The sequence below is a fragment of the Protopterus annectens genome, chromosome 2.part1 (genome assembly GCF_019279795.1).
Source record: "Protopterus annectens isolate FY-2018-M chromosome 2.part1, PAN1.0, whole genome shotgun sequence".
In the NCBI taxonomy this organism is placed as follows: Eukaryota; Metazoa; Chordata; order Ceratodontiformes; family Protopteridae; genus Protopterus; species Protopterus annectens.
The window spans coordinates 1,972,593,445-1,972,621,292 of record NC_056729.1 but is presented as its reverse complement, the minus strand read 5'-3'; the positions used below and the strand labels follow the sequence as shown (position 1 = coordinate 1,972,621,292).

Genomic DNA, 27,848 nt, shown 5'->3' with positions numbered 1-27,848 from the left:
GGAAGAGATTCTATGCCTGGAACCAGGCTCACAGCCTTGACCCTCTTGTCCCAAATATTCCTCAGATACTACAATACTTAACTGAGATGCTGGACAAAGGCCTCTCCTTTTCATCCATTAAGATCCACGCCTCTGCCATCTCTGCTCATTACAACACAGACCCACCAATGTTTTCTAATCCTTTGCTAAAACAGTACCTCAGAGGGGCTAAAAACATAAGACCACCCCGTAGAGCACCAACTCAAACTTGGGACCTAAACTTCTTCTTGGAAAAATTAACTTTACCTCCTTTTGAGCCAGCTAACTCAGCAGACTTAAAATATGTCTCTTGGAAAACTGCTCTGTTCCAGGCAATAACCTCAGCACGAAGAGTTTCAGAATTACAGGCACTAATGGCAGTGGAACCTTTCATCATTTTCCACCAAGACAGGGTGTCTTTAAGAACAAACCCTACTTTTATGCCAAAGGTGGTATCAAGTGTGGCTCTAAACCAAACTATTCACTTGCCAACTTTTTATCCAAATCCACAGAATAAAGGGGAGAGACTTCTGCATTCCTTGGACATACACAGGCAGTTACGCTTCTACTTGGACAAAATGAAAGCTTTCAGGAAAACTGAACAATTGTTTGTAGCATATGCTGCAGGAGCGCAGGGAAAAGCCATTTCAAAACAGACCATTTCAAAATGGATAGGGCACTGTATACGTTTCTGCTATACACACCGTGGGAAAGCTGTACCTAACAGCATTAGGTCTCATTCCACCAGGGCATCAGTCACTTCAACTGCCTACCTCAGAGGAGTACCTACCAAGGACATTTTGGAAGCAGCAACTTGGAGTTCTGTACATACCTTCACCAAGCATTACCATCTGCCTCTTTATTCTAAATCCAGAGCTGGCTTTGCCACTGCAGTGCTGCAAGGCCTTATAGCCACCCCTAATGCCTTATAGAACCAGCCACCCTACCTCAGCTGTGGGATTCTACCAAAGTGTAATGACTGCAGCAGTGTAACACGATGAACATAGTACAGTTTTGTACCTACCATAAATGTATATGTTCGAGTGTATACACCGCTGCAGTCTAGGTTACCCTCCCTCCTACCCCTCTTCCTTGCTGGTACTTACCTAGGCCTTCTACCCTTTGCTACCTATGGGGAGTATTTGCTGGTAACTAAAAGTTTTTGATTGCTTTTCTTGTGTATGTTTTATTAGCAATTTACATTGCCTACCTTTTTGGGGGCACCTGACATCTGAGGCAAGAAAAACTGAAGAAAATGGCGTCTGCTGCATCTTATGTACCCCTCGCGCACTGACGTCAGGGAAGAGGCGACAGCAACTGACGCTGGACCAAGACTTTGGAACTCGGGCTGACTGAGGGACCGCCTGACGGCAGGATAACCCAAGTGTAATGACTGCAGCAGTGTATGCACTCGAACATCTACGTTTATGGTAGGTACAAAACTGTACTTTTTGCTCAGGAGTTTTAGTTATGTATTTGTCTGGTCATATGTATTTTGTTAACTGAGTCATATGTACTGTGTTTATATTTACTATTAACACCTGATGTACAAAGGCTACATTCAGGTATACACCAGATTGTAGAGTTGTTCCAAAATATTAGTTGGTCTTTTTATGTAATTTATTTCAGCTATGTTTCTCTAGCTACATTTATATTATTGTGGTAGTTTTAGCAATGACTCTCTGTTAAAATACATTGCCCATTGTGTATCTAACAGTAGTACAGTTGCATTTAGTTGTTCTTTCCACGTATATGTGTTTTAGACAGCAGTTAATCCTTTATTTCTTGCTTTGCTTTATTGTTTTGGTTATAGTGAGTGCCTAAAGCATGGTCCCTTTCCATCTGTTAGAGAGACTTCTGGAAAAGGCCCTTACCATGGCTGTTACACTGGGTTTTCAGGTAGCCCCCTGCTTTCTGGCTTTTGTGACATCATACTGTTTGTACATTCTAGCAGTCCTAACATTTTATAATTTATTGCCATTGCATTTTCTCTCTTTCTTTTTTTGTGCTATCCAGTAGTGATTTAGATGTCTTGCTATTGCCAATATTTTTACTTAAACTAGTTTTTGCTTTTCCAGAACTAAGCCTACTTCCAGGCTGAACTGTAGTATCAAGCTGCACAAAATTGCTTTGGTGGCTGATATATATATTTTTACTTGCTAAACATTTTATGATGATGATGATTGTGTCTTCATTCCCTGTTTGATTGTCAAGTATTACTTGGTTTGGAGTTGTTTGCATTTTATGTGGCATGCATCTTGCTCTGTATTGTCTGTTGAATCATGCCTTTTTGAGAAATGCTTTGTAGTGCTCAACTTTCTATGGTGTATATTGGCATGCACTGCCCTTTTTAAATATCTGAAATAAATGCATTGCATTGCTTATAAGTTCTCATTTAATTGCTTTGTAGATCTGCCTGCCTGGTACTATTTAGATTGTACAAGTTGCCATTTTTGTTTTTTAATAATTTAATAACATTTGCATGCATACTCATATTTAATAGCAGTAATATTCAGTACAGTCTTATTATGCCTGGGGTGCTGTGGTGAAGAAAGTGAAAAATGTTTTTCTCAGACTTTTATTGCATAAATAGCAACTCACAATGCTGCTATTCCTTGTGACGTCACACAGATTTGACATTTTAGTTGCTAGACAAGTGGTCCAGGGGGGCAATTGAGAAGCTTAGTCCATTTCCTTAATTGCCTCAGAGCACTGCCTGGTTAAGTGACTTTTTCAGAGTTGCCAAATGGAGGCAGAAGGAATCAAATCTCTGATCACAGGAAGCATCTCTCTAACAGCTTAGAGACTTGGTACTTTGCCGTTTCTTGATGTCAAACTCGCATGCATCATGTTGTAGAACAAGAAAGTGCTTGCAGCAATGATGCCTACATATTCAGTGTCTGGCACTGGAGTTATGTAAACTATCTGCTGGAAGAAAAAAAGGGGGGTTACCACTGACTCTTATAAAATCACACAAGTGTAGACTGAAAAGCATCCAAGTTGAAGGGTCACTACTTTTAGATCTTCACATTTAGACAGATTATCAAAATGCTTATAAAAACAGTGAACAGTAGGTCTTATGCAAGTACAAGAATGTTGAAAATGAAGAAAAAAATTTCACAAGAAAAACCGCTGTGGATTTTTAGTGGTCAGAGAAAATGGAGACAGACTCACAATGAAAATTACCTACATTTGCTCAGCCTTGTTCAGAATTACTGCAAGTTACCATGCTACTGATTGTGACCAAATTCTACAAGATTTTACTTAAAACACCATTATTGAAACACCTGAGATGAGTACATTTTGTATTCTTACTGTTAGTTTCACTATGCGATTATTTTGGTATCTATTGGTAATCTAACTAAGAATTGATGTTCTTTGTGTTTCACTGTTGCAGTCATCACATTTGGGTTATCTGCTTGCAGTAGCCGTCAGTCGGCCTGATTATCAAAGTCTTGGGTCCTGCGTCGGTTGCTGTCTCATCTTCCATGACGTCAGATAGTCAGGGGTATAAAGCATGCAGCCGATGCCATTACATCAGTCTTGTCGTGCAGTGCCCGAAGCAGAAACAGTTCACAAGTGCCGGTCAGCCGACTCCTGAAATTTTCATTTTCGAGTTTTAGATCCGAAGTCTTAACTAAGTACCCTGTTGGGGATCCTTTTTCTTGCTCTAAACCGATGTCAGTAAACGTTAATTGTATTTCTTGTGGAAAGCAAATACCTCATAATGATTTTCATTCGTACTGCATTCCTTGCTTAGGCCCAGACCACGACGGACCTCACTGTCGGTTTTGTGCCTTATTCAAACCTCATACTATTCGTCGTCGGTTCATGTACGCCTCCAGATATTTTGGTACTCGGGTGAATTATCCAGAAATGGCTTCGGTAAGCCACCCGGCTACTGACATTCCGAAAAAACGCAAAGATAAAGACAGAACACATAGGTCCAAAGCTGCCGATGACATTTCTCCTAAGCTAGTCGCCAGTTCGCCGGTACTCAGTGAGGCACTTTCGCAGCCCCTGATACCCGCTACTTCAGATTCGCAGGCCTCTACTGAGACCCATTCGGAGTCTGGTATGTCGGGAGATGCTTCTTTGACTGTGGAACCTGCGGATGTCTCTACCTTGGATGGGTCCGGAGCCGCTGTGCAGGCACCGGCTTCTGATGGTGTATTCAGGCCTACTGACTTGCATATTAAACCAATGCCATCTTCTTCTTCAAGGCCTAAAACTCGATCTATGCCTAGAAAACTGATGCCCAGACCACATGGTCAGGCTCCTATACTTAAAAAAAAAAAAAAAAAAGGATAAGAATGGCTGAAGACCTTATTACTCTAATCAGGGGAAGCCACCTTTCCCCCTCTAAGAGACCTAGGACTGATTTTCCTTCTGATTCTTCTGATCATGATTCTGAAATTTCTGTTTTCTCTCATAACCAGGATTTGCCCTTATCTACCTATGAGGATTCTGATGCAGAAGACTCCATTCCCTCTGCTTCCCCTCCAGAGGATTTCTCTTTTGGTGAAACCTTGCATACTCTTAGGGAGCATTTCCGCTGTGAAAGCCAGGATTACTCTGACTCCAAAAAGAGGCTTAGGGAATTCTTACTCTTGCCTCAACACACTCCTTTAGCTATCTCTGAAACACACAGTCACTGTAGCCCAAAGGTCTTCTCCAGAAATAAATGAAGTCAAAGTGAGGATACAAACTGGAAGTCGACCACCACAATAAATGGATAAAATGTATTTATTGTGAACAGATAAGCGCTTTCACGTGTGCCAAGACACGCTTCTTCAGATCCTTACAACAAACATCTTCTAAAACCAAGTATATATACACATTTCTAAAGTGATCAATTAGCTTAATTAATCTAAACCTAACCATGTGATTAAAATCATTCAATTAAACAAACCAAGCACTGGCAAGTACTGTTGCTCATGTTGCAGAGTAGATAGAATAAATAAATAAATAAATGCAGAACCAACAAAGCTCAAACAGTTAAATGATGAACAAATCTCCTTAGTTGAAACAGAGGCAATTAATCATAAAACTATGTGTCCTAAGAACTCTTATTCAACCAGTCCTAATGACTGAAATAAATATATGTTTTAAAAAACTCTATGTCCAATATATCCTAAGAGTATATGATGAATGTGCAAAACCGCTGAGGTAGAATACAATAGAAATAAAAATAAAAATAAAAACTGAAATATCAGATGTTGTCAGGCAATGGCATAAAATTACTGCCCTTCCTTTTAAAACTCTATTACATGAATTATCAGTAAAAATGAAAACCTAGCTTATGTATAAGTCTAAAATTGTGTAGAAGTAAAAATATAAATATAAATGCAGTGTAAATACAACAATATGAAATTTTTGTACATATGTATATATGTGTGAGTAAATAAACATAAAAAGTGTATGAAAAGTATATGAAAATATAAATGTATGCATATTAGTAAAGCCATATATATGGCTCACTTAGTGATACAACAGTAACAAATAAACACATAAACACATTGAACTGGAAAAGGAACAAATATGATCAAATATCTGGAATAAATTAATTGCATGTGTTAAATAGAACTCATAAACAGACACCAGTTACAAGAGATAAACAATATATGAAAAACATAGAACGAAAAAACTTGGTATAAAGCCTAGTATCTATAAAAATCTATAAAAATCTATACAAATACATGGTCATGTACTATCCAAATGTGTATATAAAAACTGTCAATCTAACAAAAGCGTAGCAGGCTAAAACCTCCTGATAGGATATACAAATTACATTATTCTTTCTTGTACTGACATTATGAGTATGTCAAGAAGAAACTGCTGATCCAAGTCTGTATATAGAATAAGAAATGTAATAATAAACAAGTGTAATCAAATAAATGTATCTGTATACACTGCCACTAAAATCAGACATGGTTAAAAGAAATTCAGACATGGTTCAGAGAATTACTTTGCACTCGTCCTTTCAATGGAGCCCTTACACTAACATATTGATTAAGTCCTGGCTCATAATGTGCTTTGAGTTTGAAAATCCAAGAGAGCTCCACTAGCTCTAAATCATTGAAATTGTCTCCATCTCTAGAATTAGGTAGAACTGTCTGTAGGATTCTAAATACAAATGAATGTGTTAGATTATTAGCAATGTGTTTAGCCAAAGCACTTTTGGTATCACATTTCCTGATATCTAAAGCATGTTCCAGTATCCTCTCCCTCAAGGTCCTAGTAGTCATTCCTACATAGAACACTGTACAACTCTGACATGTAGCTAAATATATAAGGTTCTTGCTTGCACATGTACCTTTGTGATGGGGTTCAAACCTGTAGTTCAACACTGGATGTTCAAACTCCTGGACTGTAGTATGTACATGCACTGCACTTGTTACAAGGAAAAGTACCTGACTTCACATCCTTGTTAATGTTTATATTCTTATTAACATTATTAGACTCTATACATAGGAGTCTACTGAGATTCTTACTGTTACGAAATGTGTATGAAGGTGTGGAGCCCACTATCATTGCTAACTGTTGATCAGTCAAGAGGATATGCCAATTGCTTAGAATAATATCTTTAATGTGATGGATGTCACTGGTATATCTAAGATTGATTCTGACTCTGGAACTGTCAAAGGACTTCTTGCCACGAAAACCAAACGTTCTTATGTGATTGCCAACTAAAGCAGTCTCTTCATTGAATAGAACCTGATTCTTGACCTTCCTAATCTTTTCTTTGTCATAGCCTCTGTCCAAAAAACATTGCTCTAAAAAACTGCTCTGTTTATTGAGTTCAACACTGTTGTGACATAGCCTCTTTATCCTGGTGAATTGGCTCTTCATTATGCTATCGAAATTATCTGGGATGCATACTACTAAACTGGAGTAGGGTGTTCCTCCAACATTCCTTTCTGAAAATAGTTGTCTCAATCTTATGATTCATGTTCTTATATAATCTCACATCTAGGAAATCTATACTCTGTAGGTCATGGCATATCGTAAAACTCAGAAAGTCAGTAGTAGATTCTAACTGTTCTATAAAGACTAGAAGCTCAGATATGCTCCCATGCCAAAATAAAAGAACATCATCAACAAAGCGTTTATAGAGGCTAATTTTCTTGAAACTATCATGTGTGAACAAATGTTTCTGCTCCCAATGTAGCATGACTAAATTGCAAGTGTTAGGCGCAGGGGTGCCCATGGCTACCCCCCACTGTTGCAAATACAGTTGGTCTCTAAACTTAAAAACATTGTTGGTTAAAACAAGTTCCATGATAGCACATAATAATCCCTCTTCACTAGAGTTGAACTTGACTCTTATTTATAATGTCCCTCAGAGCTTCTAAGCCAAAACTATTGGGTATTGCAGTGAACAGGTTCTTTACATCCAAGGTCACAAAGAGTAAACCCTCCATATTTGTATGGTGATATTCACTTAAGCAATCTAGCAACTCATAAGTATCTTTTAAGATTGATGTAGTCTCACTGACTAGCGGTCTCAGTTTCTTCTCTATAAAGACGGATAATGTCTCAGTAACCCAACCTTGTCCCACAACTATGGGTCTCATAGGTGGTGGGTGTATGCCTTTGTGTATTTTCGCAAGCCTTTAATGTATGGTATCCGAGGTTTCTCTATAAAAGTACTGGTATAGATCATAATCTATTTGTCTGCACATTAAATACTCATAGAGCTCTTGGTGTACTACATAAACAATTCTAGTAAGTTCTAAATGACTGATGGGTTTGTATGTAGTGATCTCCTTCAGTAAGGTGAGCATTGCATCTTGATATGCTTCGGTGTCTAGTAAAACAATAGCTCCCCCCTTATCTGCTGATTTTATTACCAAACCACTATTCCGTTTTAAAGAATAAATCCTATCCCATTCAGTGGTATGTGTATTGGAAAACAATGCACTATGTTTAAAATCATAGTAGTACTTGTATAAATCATCTTCACAGACCTTTAAAAACATTCAGCTACAGGATTTAAAGCTGGCGTGAAAGTACTCTTTTTCTTAAAACAAGATACAATAATGTTATCGGAGGCTTCATCTGAAACTTTCTTACTGTTAAAAAGTAGTTTCAGAGAAACATTACGTAGAAACAGTCTCAAGTCTTTCAAGACTTCTGAAATGTTGCTGATCTGAGCAGGAATGTAATTCATACCTCTATTTAATAGCTCAATGTCCATAGGTGTTAAACAGTACCTTGATAAATTGACCACTAAGTTGCTCCGTTCCTTCCTCGACCTCTCCGGCTCTGTTGTTCTCCCGACAGCTTCCTCTTGAATCTGTCTCTGCTGTCTGACCTCCCCCTCGCTCCTTGTGCTCTGTACAGGTAGGGGTAAAAGCATTCGATGTGGGTCTGTGCTATCTTCGGTTTAGCTCCAGTGTTGTTTAAAATAGATCGTGGTAAAGCTAGTTGGTTTGGCGGTGGTGTGCATTCAGAATCCATTGTGGGAGTGCCTGACGCTCTTTCTGATGACGTCATCATCCCCAAGGCTGCAGGCAGATCATTTAAAGCAGTACTGTCATTCAGGCTTGTCATAGGAGCAAATGCTTCATTATGAGAGATATCTGCAGTATTGTTAGCTACAAACTCAGTCTCCCTGTTGTTCCTAACTCTTGGCCATACAAAGACTTGACTATTTGTGAAATCGAAATAGTCTCTTTGGAGTTTCCGTGATTTAATTTGTTGTAACCTCTCACCATACACAGGTTTGGTTTAACAGGGATTCTATCGTTGTGTATACATCGCCCTTTAAATTTATCATGTAAAGTATTGTATAGAACTTCAGCCTTAGTACTCAGTTCTTTCTCTAGAGGAGAGAAATAATCCAGCAATAATTTTATATAATTGTAGCTGAGTTCTAGGTTCAACTGCTGCCACCTCTTCAATAGATCTGGATGGCTGTCGCCATAGGTGGGCATGCAGAGAACTCTCATCCCTCTCGGCACTATTTTAAAGTGCAAACATGCTTCTAAGTGTCTTCTCTGCCAAATAAACCTTTGTAGCTTATACAACATGTTCTCTAACTCCTTCATACTCACATTGAACTCAATAGGTTGTCAGTATTAGTAACATTAACATTGGAATCTGTGACAAAAGTTCCATGGCAAGGAAAGGATTATCTCGTGTATCCAATACTGTTTCCCATTTCCTCCTGTGGTCCGTTTTCTCCGTGCAAAATCAAGTTCTATCAAGAATTATCCATCGTGTGGCTTCAGTGACTCAAGGCAAAGGAAAATAAATCTGAAACACACAGTCACTGTAGCCCAAAGGTCTTCTCCAGAAATAAATGAAGTCAAAGTGAGGATACAAACTGGAAGTCGACCACCACAATAAATGGATAAAATGTATTTATTGTGAACAGATAAGCTTTCACGTGTGCCAAGACACGCTTCTTCAGATCCTTACAACAAACATCTTCTAAAACCAAGTATATATACACATTTCTAAAGTGATCAATTAGCTTAATTAATCTAAACCTAACCATGTGATTAAAATCATTCAATTAAACAAACCAAGCACTGGCAAGTACTGTTGCTCATGTTGCAGAGTAGATAGAATAAATAAATAAATAAATGCAGAACCAACAAAGCTCAAACAGTTAAATGATGAACAAATCTCCTTAGTTGAAACAGAGGCAATTAATCATAAAACTATGTGTCCTAAGAACTCTTATTCAACCAGTCCTAATGACTGAAATAAATATATGTTTTAAAAAACTCTATGTCCAATATATCCTAAGAGTATATGATGAATGTGCAAAACCGCTGAGGTAGAATACAATAGAAATAAAAATAAAAATAAAAACTGAAATATCAGATGTTGTCAGGCAATGGCATAAAATTACTGCCCTTCCTTTTAAAACTCTATTACATGAATTATCAGTAAAAATGAAAACCTAGCTTATGTATAAGTCTAAAATTGTGTAGAAGTAAAAATATAAATATAAATGCAGTGTAAATACAACAATATGAAATTTTTGTACATATGTATATATGTGTGAGTAAATAAACATAAAAAGTGTATGAAAAGTATATGAAAATATAAATGTATGCATATTAGTAAAGCCATATATATGGCTCACTTAGTGATACAACAGTAACAAATAAACACATAAACACATTGAACTGGAAAAGGAACAAATATGATCAAATATCAGGGGAAGCCACCTTTCCCCCTCTAAGAGACCTAGGACTGATTTTCCTTCTGATTCTTCTGATCATGATTCTGAAATTTCTGTTTTCTCTCATAACCAGGATTTGCCCTTATCTACCTATGAGGATTCTGATGCAGAAGACTCCATTCCCTCTGCTTCCCCTCCAGAGGATTTCTCTTTTGGTGAAACCTTGCATACTCTTAGGGAGCATTTCCGCTGTGAAAGCCAGGATTACTCTGACTCCAAAAAGAGGCTTAGGGAATTCTTACTCTTGCCTCAACACACTCCTTTAGCTATCCCTCCCGTACTGGACATTGTAGATGATGCCTTCTTGGAATCTAGCCTGGCCCCTGACACTTTATCTCCTGCTCCCACAAAACCTGATCCTGAGACCATTTCACAGGGACCCAAGGACATTAAGGCTACTAGCAAAAATCCCACCCCCTCTGATAGAGATTCCAGGGTGCTGGATAGATGGGTAAGAAAGTATACACTTCTGCAACTTTGACCATTAGGGCTTTAAACTGCCAGTTTCATATGTTAAAAGTATCAGCAGCATGTTATTGGATTGCTTAAACAGAAAATGATGTTGATTCCTGACTGCTGAAAATAAAGAATTACAGGATTTAATGCATTCTGCTGAACAAGTTGGAAAACATACTTTGCAATGTGGTTTTGATTCATTAGAGGCATCTTGCAGGGCGGCTGTCACTGGGTCTGTATTTAGAAGGCATGCTTGGCTTAAGGAGCAATCTTTGCCAGATCATGTTAAAGCTAAATTACTGGATACTCCTTTAAACCAAAACTGCCTGTTTGGCAACAAAGCAGAAGTACTTAAAAAGGAGGAGGAAAAAGCTAAATCTATGCAAACTGTTAAAGATTTCCTCCAAGTGCAACCTCCCAGATTTAGTAGGCATTGGCCCTTTAAGAATTGGTCCTTTCCTGCCTCTTCCAGCCCTTCTCAGTCCAAACCCAGAACCAGCAGAACACCCAGCCTTCAGTCGCAAGGTACTCACAGGCCTAAACAGTGGGGGGGGGCTCCCACTTCCAAAGCAGGGAGTAGTAAGACTCCCCCCTATGGTAAACTGTCTCAATGACTTAACTTTAAACCTTTCAAGCCCTGCTCAACTGACTGTTCCTTTAGGGGGAAAGATTCCCCTGCATGCAAAAAATTGGGAACTCATTACCCAGGACAAATGGGTTTTAAATATAGTTTCCCAAGGATACAGATTCCACTTCCACTCCTTACCAACCCCGAACGGCTGGCTGACCAGACCTACCCCTCCAAATCAGTGGGCAGAGACTCAAAAGTAAATTCTCTCTCTTTTAAGCATCAGGGCTATTCAACCTGTTCCAGAAGAAGAATGGGGGCAAGGTTTCTACTCAACTTTTCCTGGTACCCAGAAAAGACAATTCCTGGTGTCCTATCCTGGACCTGTCTATCCTAAACACATTTTTGGTAATCCTAAAATTCAAGATGCTAACTCTTCATCAGCTGTTTCCCATGCTAGGCAAAGATGCCTGGTTGGTAACACTGGATTTAAAGGAAGCCTACCTGCACATCCCAATAAGGGAATCTTGCAGAAGATACCTACGCTTCAGTGCAGGCTACATGCACTATCAGTTCTCTGCACTGCCCTTTGGCTTATCTACTGCACCCAGGGTGTTCACAAAGTGCTTAGCTCCAGTCATTGCATTTTGCAGGCAAAGAAATATTCAAATATACCCATACCTGGACGATTGTCTAATTCAGGCAGAAAGCCAGGACATACTATTAAATCATCTGGCATTTGTAAAGAAATTGCTAACTTCTCTGGGGTACACCATAAACAAAAAAAAATCACATTGTGTACCCTGCCAGCAAATTGTATTCCTGGGAGCAAGCTTGAATACAACTTCCCAGATGGCCTACCTAATAATTTGAGTTTATCCAGTCTGTTGTAGTTTTAAGCACAGATGCTTTTACATATGTTTCTATTTCTTGGAAGTTCAATCCTTCTTGTTTCCAGGGTCTAGTGTGATGAGTTAGAGCTACTCTGTTCTTTTTGGGATACCATAAAAATTTTATTAAAGATGAGTTTATTTCTTTAAGAACGCATCTTTCAGGAATTAACTGTATTGCTAATGTTATTAATATTGTTTCATTTACTGCGGTGCTGGTGCTGCGGTAGCGTTGTTGCCTCACAGTAAGACGTTGTCCTGTTTGATTCTCAGCTAGAGCGTCTTCTGTGTGGAGACATGCGTGAATGGGCTACCTTCGTTGAAGGTTGTTCATCAGGGCCGGCAACTCAGCATGTAAAAATCTGCTGCCAATCATTAGCGGACCGGAGTTCCGCTGTGGCGACCCCTAACCGGGAAAAGCCGAAAGACACAACAACATTATTATTGCTTTGTTTATATTTTTGCATAACACTATTCCAAAATAATTTAGCATAAGTTCTTGTTTTCCTATGATGGATTTATCTGTAACTTGTAGTTCTTTTTTCTTCTTTAAAAATAAAAATTTTAATTTTGATCTATTAAAGTGTAGACCTGAAATCTTATAAAATTTCTCCATTACTTCTTCTAGCTCTCCTAATGACTCTCTGGAGTTTGATAGGGTTAATAAAATATCAGCAAAAAAGCATTATTTTAGATATGTACTGGTCATAGACTTCTGTTCCTTTTATTCTTGGATTATTGCGTATTATTTATGCAAGTATTTCTATAGCCAAAGCAAATAAAATAGGAGAAGGGGGCATCCTTTTTTAGTACCTTTCGTTATATGGATAGATTCTGAGGTGAAAGGACCTAATTTTAATGTAGGTTAAGTTATTAATATATATGTTTTTTAGTAATAAGATGAAGGGAGGAGGAAATTCAAATAATGCTAAAGTTTTAAATAGATATTCCCAGTTGAGGAAATCAAAGGCTTTTTCTATGTCTAATCTGATTACAATTGTTTCTCTATCTTCTTTATTCACATAATCTATAAGAGTAAGTATCATTTTAATATTATCATATGTGTGCCTCTTATACAAAAATCCAGTTTGATCATTATTAATTGTCTTTGAAAGTGGGATTTTCATTCTGTTAGCTAGGATTGACATGAATATTTTGTAATCATTATTCAGTAGTGATATAGGTCTGTATGTGGTGCAAAGGTCTGATGGTTTATTATCTTTTAGAATTGGTGTTATGCGAGAATATTTCCATGAGGGTGGTATTTTTGCTTCTGACTGGACTTCTAGCAAAGTTTTATGAAAAAGGGAGATTACTGTTGAAGGGAAGAGTTTGTAAATTACCGTAATTATACCATCTATCCCTGGAGCTTTGTTAGATTTACTTTCTTTTATCTTGTCAACAATTTCTTTGTAGGATATAGGTTTTTGTAGGTCTAGTTTTAAGTTTTCGAGAATTTTTTTTATATTGATAAGGTTTGTATCTAAGTTTATTTGGTTGGTATCTAAATGTTCTTTTTTGAAGTGTTCCATATAATGAAACTGAAATGCTTCAAGGATGTCTCCTATATCTGATACTTTTTTTCCTTTCTTTTCATGATATATACTACCAATGCTATTTGCTTTAGATTGTATTTTAAATCGTGTAGATAAGTTATGTAGATATCTGCGGGAGGTGGCTAATGAGTTTATTTTTAATTTTTCCAAGGCTAGACAAGTTGTGTGTTAGAATTTCATTATATTTTTTATTTAATTCCTCTGTTTCTTTTTTGACTTCTGGACAATTCTGATTTTTTTTAGATTTTTCTGTCGAGTCTGGTTTTCAAGGCTAATGATTCAGTTTCCCACTCTCTAACTTTATTTTTGTACCAGCTAAGGGTCTTACCAAATACGCTTTTAATGAGTCCCAAACCATGACTCTACTGATTTCTGTTGTATTATTAATTTCAAGAAATAATTGCAGTTCTGACAACATCCGGGGTCTGAATAGTTTAATTTTCATGATATATGATGGAATTCTAGTTGAGAGGATTAAAGGTTTAAACTCTGTTTGGAGCTTCATTATCAGAGTGTCATGATCTGAGAAGGGGCGTGGAACTATTGAGAAGTTGAGGAATTTTGCTTGTAAATCTTGAACTATGAATAATTTATCTATTCTGGTTTGTGTTCCAAATCTATGGTCTTTATTGGAAAATAATAAGGATTTATCATCTTTTGCTTTAAGTGTCTTTTAAATGAAATTAATCAATCCATCTTTTTAAGGATTTTGAAATAGTTGCTATGCAAAAAGACTTCTTGGTGGTTTCAGAAGCTTCTAAGGTACAATTAAAGTCTCCTCCTAGTATAAGATTTCCTTTATAATTGTTGGAAATGAAATCTAGGTGTTTTTTAATCGTTCTGGGAACCAATAAAGATTAGCTAAGGTCCATATTCTGTTATTAAATTTAATTATAACAAATGCTAGTAGACATTCTTTGTCTTCATATTTATAGATAACTTTTGGATTGATTGTTTTTCTTCCAGAGAATTGATACTCCCTTTGTCTTTGTTCTATAGGAGGATTGAGCTAAGACTGTATAGTCCTTAGGGTTCCAAATAAAGCTATCATTAGTCTTAAAATGCGTTTCCTGGAGAAATACTACTTGCGCCTTATTTAGCTTCAAATATTTTAGCAAGTTTGCTCTTTTATTTGCATTATTTAAGCCATTAGTATTTAATGATAAGAATTTTAAATCCATTTCAGGTTATTGTTGGAAGAAACTTTTTTTTTTCTTTTTTTTTTTTTTTTGATTAAAGTAGTTATACCATATTCTCTGATAACATTGAATATTATTTTTATGTGTTTAAACTTGGGAGTGTAATCTAATGTTCTTCTTTAAATATAAGTAAAGTAAAATTGTGGTCAGGCTTTAAAAAGTACTTCTATAAAACATTAGTTCTAAAGTATCAAATGCAAGTAAATTTGAATTTCCCATTAAACATAGAATGAAAATCATTCCTAATCTAGTAGATAACTATAAATCTGTTGGATTATCACTCATACATTTAACCAACAAGATCAACTGAGCTCCATATGTTAAATTATTATATGGAGAATTTTCTTAAAAGAGATACGAAATTCTGTATTATTCTATTATTGTTCTATAGTATTTTATATATCAGAATGGAATGTTAGTAGTGCCAACAATTATTATGTTGGCTTAGAAAATATACAATATTTAGTTACCCTTAAGAGATCCCAGAATTGTCAGATATGTCATTTTGGATAATTTAACTGCAGCAGAGGAGCATACACTAAATAAGCTAACAAATAGATTATTACTAAAATAATTTGACTAAAAGGACTCTGCAGGACATGAGTGATTACCAATGAAATATGAAATCTGAAGTAGGATATTCATTTGTCTGCAACCTGTGGGTTATGGATCCGATATCGGATCCGAACCGGCATAGTTTTCCAGCTATGGATCCAAGCTCTCAGCTCCTCCCCTCACCCATAATGCCCTGCTCTACCCTCATGACCTCAGATCTTGTTTGCCGCGCTGGTAACTAGATGTGGATTTCATAGCTCTCAGCTAAGTGGATTTATCTTGTTTAAAAATAGAGAATTTTTTCCTTCTTTAACTTTTTTTGTGTGAAAGTTGTAGGTTTCCTATTAATATAGACTGTTTTTAGTTTAATTTAATTTTGTGTAGTAATTTTTATTCCCTCCCTCGCTAGTGTAGAGTGTGTGTGAGGCCTGTGTGCTTATTGTTTAAGTTACTTTCTGTAACTTTAGGTTAAAATTAGTGACTATGGCTGAACAGCCTAAGTCCATATTTTCTAAATGCTCCGAGTGTGGCCATAAGCTCTCACCGGCTGATGGCCACACTCGGTGTGTTAAGTGTCTTGGGGTTGAACACCTCACATCTGGTTGTTCCATTTGTGCAGGGTTCAACCCCAGGGCACTGAAGGAGCGGAGGTCCAAGCTGGTCTTGGCGGGTCTTTACCGCGGACTCGGCTCCGACCTCCGCTCCTTCGGGACTGCGGCTGCAGTTGTTCCCCTGTGGCACCCTCCTGCTCCTGGGACTCAAACTCCCGCTTCAGGACAGGAGAGGGATGCATCTAAAAGGACGGAGGAGAAGCACCTGGCGGGGCGAGACCTCTGTTTGGCCCCGCCAGCCAAGCGGCTTCTCCCGGCTCCTGTTAGTGCGGTCTCCTCCTTCGGCTCCGGTCACCTGTGTGCTTCTCACGGGTCCTGAGGAGGAGGAGACCCGATCTCCGTCGAGGCTATCGAGGAGGCATTCCAGGCCTACCTCGGTAGCCTCGTCGAGATCTACCCAGATGCTGATCTGGACGGATGATGAGAAGGTTCATCCAGGCCCAGATGCAGATGGGAGTGCTCTTGCCTCCCCTCGGGGAGCTCAACACCCTTTTAAGCCTATTGCTCCTTCTCCGACCCGCTTCCGGGTTGAGCAACTGGAGCCGAGCAGCCGGGCGGGAGGTCGGAGCCGATAGTACTTGGTGCCGGATCCGACCATGCCAGTGCGTCGGATCCGATCTCGAGCCTGGATCCGAGCCGGATCCGGGGATCAGTGCTCCTTGGCGCCGTCTGTGTCGGGCGCACTGTCGCCGGATCCGAGTGCTTGGCGCCGGCTCGATCCACTCTTCGGATCGAGGGAGCGATTGCCGGATCCTTTGGTCGAGGTCGGCTCCCTTGCTTTGATGTAGTGGAGAGGGCTCTGTTGAGGTCTCGGACCCCGGCACTTGCCGGCTCCGTCCCGCTCCCTCTGCACTGGGCCAGGCTTCCACCATCCGGCCCCTGGGACAGCCCGTTTCTGTGCCCCAAGTTGCTCCCATGGAGCAAATTGCTGCTGCGGACTCCTCTGACAGCCCCCAGAGGAGGCTCCTGCAAAGGAGGCACATTGACTCCCTGAGTCTCTCACTGAAGACACGGACTTGGAGGAAGGGAAGGCTCCCCACGGTCACCCCGAGGATGTCTCCTTGGAGACATCATGGAAATACTCCGTATTAGGGGTGGTCTGCCCCAAGTCTTCCTCGGACGAGTCCGTGTTCTTGGAGGCATTGAAGCGGGCCCGTCTACCTCTTGGGTGTCCCCTGCCGACCCCTGGTGGACCTTATTACCACCAGGGCGTGGAAGGAACCGGACACCGTGGAGCCAATTCCCAAAGACCTGATAGAATCCTTAGCCCGCCTTCTGACAGGACCCATTGGAGTAAGGGGCCTCCGTAGATGCCATGTTGATGGCGGCCACAAAGAGGGAACTGGCTCAGGAGAGTCCCTCAGTCCACCCACCGAGCAAGGAGTCTCGGATGATGGACCGCTTGGGAAGCGGATGTTCAGTTCGCGACCTTCTTGGTAAGGCGCTGAACTATTTGGCACATGTTATTCGGATGCAGCGAGACCTTATTAAGAGTACGCTGCATCCCCTGAGTCCATTTCGGAGGAGGACAGAGCTCTGCACTCCACCAAAATGGCCACTCTTAGGTCAGTCACAAATACTTCTATGCGGCTACTCTCCCATGCTACGGAGCGCCGCTAGAGCTGAGGACAGGACTGGTCACTAGGCGTCAGGCCTGGCTCCGCCACTTTTCTGAGCCCTTCAAGGCGTGGGTTGCGACGCCCTTTGATGGTTCTGCTCTGTTTGGCAAGACCGTTCGCGAGGCGTTGACCCAGGCGAGAAGGACGGAAGACGCTGTCTGCCGTGGAATCCGCTTCTCTGCACCCCAGAGGCCCTATTCTAGGAACCAAAAGGGTCAGAAGAAGATGTGGTTCGAAGTCGCAGCAGTCCCAGCCTGCTCGGACAACCAGTCCTTCCGTGGCAGAGGAGGACAGGGAGGGCCTTAGCCCTAGAGGCAGAGGGGCTCCCAGAAACTTGGTCCAGGGAACCTTTCTCTGAACGGCCCGCAGCAACCCTGAGGGTTGCCCGACTGCTCTACTCTGGAGGCAGTCGGGGACGTTCGGGGCACCTAGCGGCATGGGAGTCCATAACATCGGACGCTGGGTTCTCCAAATCATATCCAGGGATATCGCATTCCTTTCCTTCACCTTCCAAAGTTGAAGTCCCTCCCAGGCGTACCACCCGGTCAAAGGGAGGCCGCTTTGGCAGAAATTGGCCATCTGCTAGAGAAAAGAGCCATCCAGCCCGTTCCCCAGACCAGATCGGATCAGGGTTCTACTCCAGGTTCTTTTAGTGCCAAAAAGGCGGGGAACTAAGACCAATCCTAGACCTCTCTCTCTTGAACCTGGCAGTCCCCAAAGAAAAATTCGAATGGTCACTCTACAATCTATTCTCCCCTTCTGGGAGAAGGCCACTGGATGTGCTCGATAGATCTCAGGGGCGTACTACCACATCCTAATGGACAGGCGCTCCAGGAGGTTTCTCCGCTTCGGCTGGGAGCCAGTCACTACCAGTTCGGGTCCTTCCCTTTGGTCTCACCACCGCCCCCAGGGTGTTTTCCAAAGTACTAGCAGTGGTAGCGGCCCACCTGAGGCTTCAGTGGGTGGAGGTTTTTCCCTCCCTGGGCGACTGGCTCCTTACCCCAACAAGGCATCTACTTCTCTCGGCGAGACTCCTTTCTCCATCTTGCTCCATTTCTGGGCATCACAATAAATACAAACAAGTCCAACCTGGCACCCACTCAGCTCTTAGATTTCATAGGGGCCAGACTAGACACAAGGAGTTTACGAGCCTTCCTCACTGCGGACAGAGTTCTAAATCTGCAGCTCCAGGTGCGGGCCATTCTCCATTCATGTTCTGCTCCAGCGGAGTTGGTCCTGAGGGCTCTACGGTCCATGGCCGTCGATAGCACTTCTTCCTCTTGCCAGGCTCAATATGCGCATTCTACAGTGGGCGCTCTTAGTACAGTGGTCATACCTTGCTCTCCCATGCATCATCCCATAGCGATCAGCAAGGCTTGCAGGCGGTCCCTCTTGTGGTGGCTCCACTCCCGGATCTCCACGAGGGTCGCCCATTTCTTCTCCCCTCTCGCCACGGTGACCACGGACGCCTCCCGCCTCGGGTGGGGGGGCACTTTGGGCGGACAGTCCAAGGCACGTGGAGCGATTCAGAGACCTTACTGCATATCAATGTTCTAGAGATGAGAGCAGTGCTCTTGGCGTTGCTAGCACTTCAGGACTTTCTTCCCTTGGGAACAATTGCGATTCAATCGGACAATATGTCTGTTGTCTGGTACATCAACAAGCAAGAACAAGGTCTTACCCTCTTTGTCGAGAGGCCATGAGAGTTTGGGAATGGGCAACCTCCACCAATCGCTTTCTCATAGCAGCGCACATTCCGGTCGGTCCAACATCCTAGCGGACAAGCTCAGTCGCACCATTCTGACCCCTTACGAGTGGTCTCTCAATTGTCAAGTAGCGAACGCATATTCGCACGGTGGGGAACCCTTCATGCGATCTTTTGCTTCTCCCTCAAACACCAAGTGCGACAGTTTTTCGCTCTAATACCTCCTCCGGAGGTACCCCAAGAGACGCTCTGGTGCATGCTTGGCCACCCGGTCTTCTGTATGCCTATCCATCCTTGCCTCTGATGCTGCAAGTTCTTCAGAAAGCCTCTCGGGTGGGTTGCAGAATGATTCTCATTGCTCCATTCTGGCCTCGACAGATCTGGTTCCCCTTCCTAAGGTCTCACTCGGTGAATCCTCCTTGGATTCTAGATCCCATTCGGATCTGATATCCCATCCTTCCTGCATTCCTCCTCCGAACCTGGACAACCTGAAGCTGACCGGCTGCTCCAGTTCCACTCTTGATAAGGACTCCGGTATTTCTTCTCCGGTAAAGGCTATTTTAGTGGCGGCTCATAAACCATCCACTAGAAAGGTTTACGAAGCAAATGGAAACGTTTCTCTGTGTGGGCGCGGCAAGGCCTAGATCCCTTCACGGTTCCTCTCCCTGTAGTGCTTGATTTTCTAACCTCTCTCTTTAATGATGGTGCCAGCAGTTCCACAGTCAAAGTTCAACTGGCGGCTATTTCTCATTATCACATTGGTCAAGAGTCTAATCCTCTTATGTCAGCCAAATTGTGCAAACTTTTCTTAAGGGTACTTTCCTTCTTAGGCCCCCTATAAAGCAAGCAGTTTCTTTTGGGACCTTTCTTTGGTCCTACAGGCCTTGACCGCTCCCCTTTCGAGCCAGCGGCTACAGTGGATCTCAAATTCTTGTCTTACAAGACAGCCTTTTGGTAGCCATTACATCAGCCAAGAGAGTTTCTGAACTTCAAGCTTTATCAGCTAAACCTCCTTACTTGGTTTTATCCGGACCGTGTCTCCCTCAGGACCAACCCGTCCTTCCTTCCTAAAAGCTTCTGAAGCAAACATTAATCAATCCATTAACCTCCTGTTTTCTTCCCTAAGTATGAAAACAAAGGTGAATATAGGCTACACTCACTAGATGTTCACAGGCAACTAAGATTTTATCTCAACAGGACAGCTGGTCATAGGCAATCCGACCAGCTGTTTATTTCCTTTGCAAAATTCAATTTGGGCAAGCCAATTTCTAAAGTTTCTCTGTCCCGCTGGATTTCACAGTGCATTTTATTGGCTTATCAAGCGTCAGGAAGGCCCGCGGAGGGTGTTCATGCCCATTCAACCCGGTCAGTATCTACCTCGGCAGCCTTCAAGGCTAGGATTCCTCTAGATGATATTTGTGCAGCAGCCACGTGGGCTTCATCTCATACATTTATTTCTCACTATAAGTTGGATCTTGCATCTAGGGGTAGAGCATCCTTTGGCTCCGGTGCTCGGAATATCCTTCCATGATGGCCGCCCAAGATTCAGGTAGCTGGGGACTCTGACAGGTTGCAGACAAATGAATATCCTACTTCAGATTTAGAAGTTATGTACTCACCATAACGTTCCATCTGAGTAGGTGTATTCATTTGTCTGCAACCATCCCGCCTCCTATCCCCTGGCCTTTCAGTTTCCTGCATATTACTTGTTACCCTTTTGAGGGTATTGTTGCTTTGGCAAACTCGATCTGAGGTCATGAGGGTAGAGCAGGGCATTATGGGTGAGGGGAGGAGCTGAGAGCTTGGATCCATAGCTGGAAAACTATGCCGGTTCGGATCCGATATCGGATCCATAACCCACAGGTTGCAGACAAATGAATACACCTACTCAGATGGAACGTTATGGTGAGTACATAACTTCTAATTTACTGTAGGTGTACTGTCTTCCTTTATTTTCCCACTCTTCAGCTCACCAACTTCAACTTACACTTAAAGACATGGCTTATCAGTGGTATCCTGACTCTGCGTAGAGGCGCCCTACATTCTAGTGTGCAGTGCTTTTACATTTATAGATTTACAAAGCATGAAATATGATCACCCTGAGAATTCCCATCCTGCATAGGGCACCTTCTGCTTCCAGAATGGGTAATCGCATCAGGTCTAGAATGAATGTGAAGGTACCTATATGGTAATCAAGACTTATCTTAGGTAAGTATTAATCAAATAGTATTTAGAGCATCTTCGAGAGTTCTCAGGGCAGTTAGAATACTCTTAAGCCTCTCCTCCCTTGACCAAAAACAGAGATTTCTCTTCCCTTTCTTTCCCTTGTTTTATATCAGTACTTGTTGTATCTTTCGGCTTTTCCCAGTTAGGGGTCGCCACAGCAGAACTCCGGTCCGCTCATGATTGGCAGTAGATTTTTACATACTGAGTTGCCAGCCCTAACGTACAACCTTCAATGAAGGTACGCCCATTCGTGCAGGTCTCCACACAAAAGACGCTTTAGCTGAGAATCTAACAGGACGTCTTACTGTGAGGCGACAACGCTACCGCAGCACCACCACCGCAGATATCAGTACTAATAAAATAAATTCAGCAAACATAGGTAAACAGAAATAACATTCAGTAGTCCATCTTGTACATGACTCGCAATCCATTAAACAAGTCAGTGACTAACATCACTTGAATAAACATTATAAAGACAAATTAGAAATAATTTCCTAGCTCTTTAAATTTTCTGATAACGCAAAAAGTTAACAATAAGCTATTTTAACTAAAAGTGTAAAGAATTTAAATTTTCCTTGCATGTGTACATTTCTACTTGTATTGTAGTGTCAATAGCTGTCTTTCAAATCTGTACAATACTTCACTTCTTCAAATCATTCCTTTTTCAATTCAGGTTTTGTTTTGTCAAAACGACAACAATATTTCAAGGGCACAATTAATTTTTAGACTGATGTTTCAGATAAACTTATCAGTTGCCAATTGAGTTAGTTTAGAATGTATGGTTAGTACAAATATAGCATGTTGCAAAAATAATATTTATTTTTTTGTGTGCTCTAGAGATTGTCATATGCAAGTGACGTATATAATGTAGCATATATAGAGCAGATAGCTTATGGATTCAGGTTGTTAAAGTATGCTTATTAAACCGGCAGTTTCATTTAAATTCACAAGTAATTTGGGGACATTTCAGTTGAGTTTCCAGGAGTGTGTAGTCCAATGTGAGTAATTGAGTGGACTTTTCCTCATAAACATATGTCACAATTCATTCAACAAAGCAGAGTCTAACATCTGTTGAATAATCATTATAAAGACAAAGAATAGTAATTTCCTAGCTCTTCAAACTTTCGGATATCGCAAAATGTTGACACTAAGCTATTTTAACTGGAAGACTAAAACATTTCAGTACTTCCTTGTGAATATATATTTTTACTTTTACTGTAGTGTCAAGAACTGTGTTTGAAATCTATGCATTACTTCACTTCTTTCACGTCATTCATTTTACAGTTCAGATTATATTTTGTCAAAATGTCATTAGCATTTCAAGGGCACATTTAATATTTCAACTGATATTTTAAATGAATAGCTATCAGTTACCAAGTGAGTTTGTACAGAGTGCGAGGTAACTGCAGTTAACATGTTGCAAAAAGTAATATGCATCTTTTCATGTGCACTGGAGACTGACAATTTCAAGTAACATATAAAACGTAACTTTTACAGTGCAGACAGCTTGTGAAATCAGCATGTTAAACTGAGTAATACATTTTAATCAAGCCGCTACATTTAAGTGTGCACATGTAGTTTGGGAACATTTCAGTTGTGTTTCCAGGAATATGTAATCCTATGAGGATAAATCATAAAATATTACAAATAGTCCTATTATGTATTTATTTTACCTTGCTTAGGTTGTTTTTCATTTTAATAACTAAACAATATTACTTTTTCTTATTTATCTGTGAGGCTAAATGTGCTTCGCAGGTTTACAGTATCCTTAGAAACTGCAGCAATTGTTTACTGTTGCTATGGCAACGTAACTAAAATGTGAAGAAAGCTTCACTTCTCTTAACCAACAGTACATTTTTCCCTCCTTTTTTTGTAATATATGTGTGAATACTAAAAGGAAATAATTCAAAAGACATATGTACATGAATGGAACATTTCAGAGTCGATCATGAACATGTCCCCAATCCTAATAAGCATAACAGTGACTATCATTAATCTAATAAATATTGTAATAATTAAGTTCACTATTCCAATTAGTCTACCTTAAAACTAGATTATTTTAGACTATTATTTATCTATGTATAGACAGTGAGTTATTAAATATATACAGACTATATTAGTATAGTAAATAGAGAATTTAGAAAGGGAGACAAGATGCAGTTAAAATAATAAGAAAAGAGAGGAGAGAGAGAGAAAGAAAAGAGAACATTAAGAGAAAATACACATGTACTATGTATGTTGATTTACAGTATAAATATTTTGTGATGTATAACCCTCCTTCTGTGAAAGTACCCTGTTTTACATACCTGAGGTAATGTGAAAACTCTCGTGTCATCTATTTTCAAAAAATATAGATAAACATTCCAGTAGTTAGTTACCTTTGTTTTAAAATTCCAAGCAGTAAAATTGGACCTTTAAAGTAATGTTAAACCAATTCATATCATAGTAGATGCTTTGAGAGAGTAGGCTGTAACAGTATCAGTCTTTTGCTTCTTCTTTTTGACATCTGTCCAGACATTTGTTTCTTTTGTTCTCTTGAGAGAAGGTGACATCCAATCCATATCTTCTGGTAAAGTAAACACATTGTTAGTTTTCATAAATGAAGAGGCTTCCTCTAAGTAAATAAAAGTCCTCATCTCGTTGGCATACAGTATTCTCATCTTAGCTGGATATGCAAGTTGTGCCTTGATGTTATTTTGTTTCAGAAACTTTATCATTGGTCACACTTTTTTCCTTTGTTCCATTATTCTAGATAAATAGTCATTATCAAATCTTATCAGGCTCTGTTTATATTTTAGAGGTGCCTTCCTCCAAGCAGATCTTAAAACCAGTTCCTTGTCCAAGTATGAAAGAAATTTGATAATTATTGACCTAGGAGGAGAGTTTGAGTTAGTGGCAGGTTCCCCAAGAGCTCTGTGTGCCCTCACAATGCCAAAGGAAAGTCCTTCTTTTAAATTTAAAAAGTCAGGGATCCAGCTTGATAAAAATGAAATAATATCCTCATCATCTGTGTTTTCAGGTAATCCGAAAATCCTGATGTTATTTCTCCTCTCCCTATTTTCCAAGTCATCTACTTTATTAACCAAGTGTTTTGTTTAAGAAGGAGTTTTTTCTGTGTTTCCTCTTCCTTAAGTCTGCTTTCTAAGTCATTTAGAGAATCCTCTATTCCTGTTATCCTTGTCTGGTGGTGGTGTAGCATTTCCTTGAGGGTGTCGGCCTGTTTTTGACTGCTTGTTTTAAGATTTTTTAGGCTGTCTTTAAAATCATCCATCTTCAAAGGCAACTCCTGCATGGTAGATGCCATCTGTTGTAGTCCCTTCTTTAAGGCAGCATCCTGGTGAGATTTCCTTGAGTTGCTCATTTTAACAAGTGAATATATTTCCAAGCTTTTTGACAGGAAATTATTTGTAAAACTTCAAAGTTTCTAATTATGTAAATTAGACCTTTATCTATAAGAGTTTATACTTTGAAGAAAAAAAAGAATATGTTTTCCTGTCTTATTTAACTAGTTATATGGAGCTCTAAAATACTGCTGCTTTCAGTTAGCCATTCAGGCTCTGCCCCAGTGGGTGAATTTTAGATAGTCATGAACTCTAGTGAGAGATGAGACAGACCCTTGTTCCAAGAGGCACATAATCAGTCAGAAAAGTTTGAATCAGTCATTGGGGGAATGTTTTGTGGTCCTGTATCCTCTTAAAGATCAATGGGCAGAATAGCTCAATACTAACTGTGAACCCATATTGCATTGCTAGTATTCAGGGATTAAATTCCCTTAAAGGTCCCTTACAAAACAATGGGCCAGTAAATTGGAAACAGAAAACATGTTTAGGAGTGTAAGATGGTGTGATGCTGTGTACACCTGAATTACCACAATATACAGATGAGTGGAGTATTGGTTTTGTTCCTCATCCAAGGGATTATGCCACTAGAATATGGCAAACTCTTCATGTTGCAGTGCAGTATCAGTACTGGGCCATGAAGCCACTTACCTGGTGTAGTGATGGAACCCATAACCTTGTCTTCTTTTAGCATCAGTCAAATGTGTTGTCTTTTGAACCACTGATATTGCTATTTATGACAGGGTGAGCTCCTCTGTTTTTCTTTTGATTAGTAACCACTGATCCAGCCCTGTTAATGGCAAAACATTCTAAAGGTTTGAGTCAGTTGTATTACATAGGAGAAGTAAAGCTGTAGTTACTAAAAGCAGTCCCTGGTGAAAGTGCCCTCCATATTCAAATGGCAGCCCGTTGCTCTGTCTCATAATGTGGAAGATCCAGTATAGTCTGTTTAGCTAGTACTTTCACTTCTGTGTTGTGGATACCAAGTCGATTATGTTTTCCTGGTACAATACCACACAGTAACATGGCAGAGCACACTGAGCTGTCTAGTTCAAATAAGACGTAATTTATTTGCAAGTAATAACGCCACTTTTTAGTCATTTGTACATTTTACATAATTGTTTACAGTTTAAATTGATAGAGCAAGCAGTGTGTGTATAATTGTTTTATTCTGCCTATTAACATTATCTTTGTGTTTGCAGCCATGGCTTGACAATAAGCATACAGTTTTTGGGCGAGTGGCAAAAGGAATGGAGGTCGTTCAGAGAATCTCAAATGTCAAAACAAATCCCAAAACTGATAAGCCGTATGAAGATATTAGCATAATAAATATCACAGTTAAGTAGAAGCATCAAAGTTTGTGTAGAACACGGTCTGAAATCTGGCTGTAACTAAAACAATGTTGTAGAGCAGCACTGAAAAAATGCAGTTTGGAACTGTAAATAAATACTTTTTCACTGGGGTACATGAGGCTTTTTTTTCTACCTGTGAATGAAGAAAATGTTTTTTTACGATGAATCATAGCTTGCCTAGTAAGAGTGAAGGTTTACTTTGTACTATATGGAAGTCTTACTCTGTTGCAAGGGGTAGGCAGATAAAAATGGTGAAGCTATATGTAAGTATCATACAGTTTATATTATTTCAAAGAAGTTAAATAGTTGTAATGTAATGATGCAAAACACCCAATCTTTTTTCGGGAGGTGGTGGTATGCATTGCCAGATATTTGATATGTATAAAGCTGTGACTGTGACCCAGATAATGAGAGTTCAGGTGTACAAACTCTGCTACTAGAAGAGCTGGGTGGAGGGATGGGAGTGAGGGGCTGTTTGCAGCACCACCATCCTGAGGTGTGAGGAGAGGTAGTTTTCAGTTGGCTGTTTGCCACCATGCAGTGGAAGCTTGCATGGTGATGAAAATCTGCCAGTAGTGAAAGTATGAGCTTGGAGATGTTGAGCCAATAGTGGTAGCCATTGATAGCTCATGGGAGTGAATATGCAATGGGGAAAGACATTTCATGCCCCTACAGTAACATGGGTGTTCACCTCAGTCACACATAAAAAAGGTTAGAGCATATATAAATTCCCCCAGAACCTGTGCCATGGAAGATGTCGGCTGTTAATATGAGGGCAATGCCATGTAGCTCTCCAGCATGGATGCTGTTAGAGTCTGACATAAAACATGGACACGCTCAGTCTGGCAGGCTTGAAGCCAAGTCCTCAGGTCATTGGGAGAATGACAGTTCTCCCCACAGCCAGATGATTGGCAGGCATAGCAGTGTTTCAAGCTCCTCAATGGCTATCTGTATGATAGCCCTCTCCAGCTGGCTGTCACAGTGTGGGATGGTTCCCTACTTTGAGAATGAAAAGGCCCAAGATCTGTGGAGGAAGGCTTCATGGACTCATAAGCACAGAGGGTAGAAGATGTTTGGCGATATCTGTGGGTATAGGTTCATAGAATGTTACTAGGTTGTTGGCCTGGAGGCCCTTATAAGCCTAGCCAAGAATTTTGCCCATGTTCCCTCAAAGTCAGCACCTGATTCCCCTGTCCACCAGGGACACAGGTGGGATCCCAGAGGTATATTTTCTGTTTCCCATCCAGTCGTCCAGGTTCCTCTTAGAGGGCTAGAGAGGTACACTGCTTGACATGGAGAGAGAGTCTATCCCACAGACAGGGGAGGCTTTGGGACGCATCTCTCCCGTCAACAAGTTCTATTAATGTCACAGGCCAGGTTAAGACCTTGAGTGCGGGTTGCCCTAGTGGAGTTTCTTACAGATATGCAGCAGCACCATCAAGGCTGGGTCTGAAATGGCATTGTATGCCAGACACAGGTCACCTCTGACCAGTCTGCATGAGACTGAGTAGAGGGACAGGGCTTTTAACCTGTCTGTATAGGATAGTTGTTTGA

The 27,848-nt window shown here is 40.4% G+C and overlaps 1 protein-coding gene across 1 annotated transcript in view; it reads left to right on the top strand.

Annotated features, from left to right (window-relative positions):
* PPWD1 (peptidylprolyl isomerase domain and WD repeat containing 1) overlaps positions 1-26,407 on the top strand; it is a 636,242-nt gene extending 609,835 nt beyond the window's left edge. Inside the window, exon 11 of the mRNA XM_044063362.1 lies at positions 26,145-26,407. Coding sequence (XP_043919297.1) covers positions 26,145-26,288 — 144 coding nt within the window. The 3' untranslated portion in view covers positions 26,289-26,407. The remainder of the gene's footprint in view (positions 1-26,144) is intronic.
* The last annotated feature ends 1,441 nt before the right edge of the window (positions 26,408-27,848 follow it).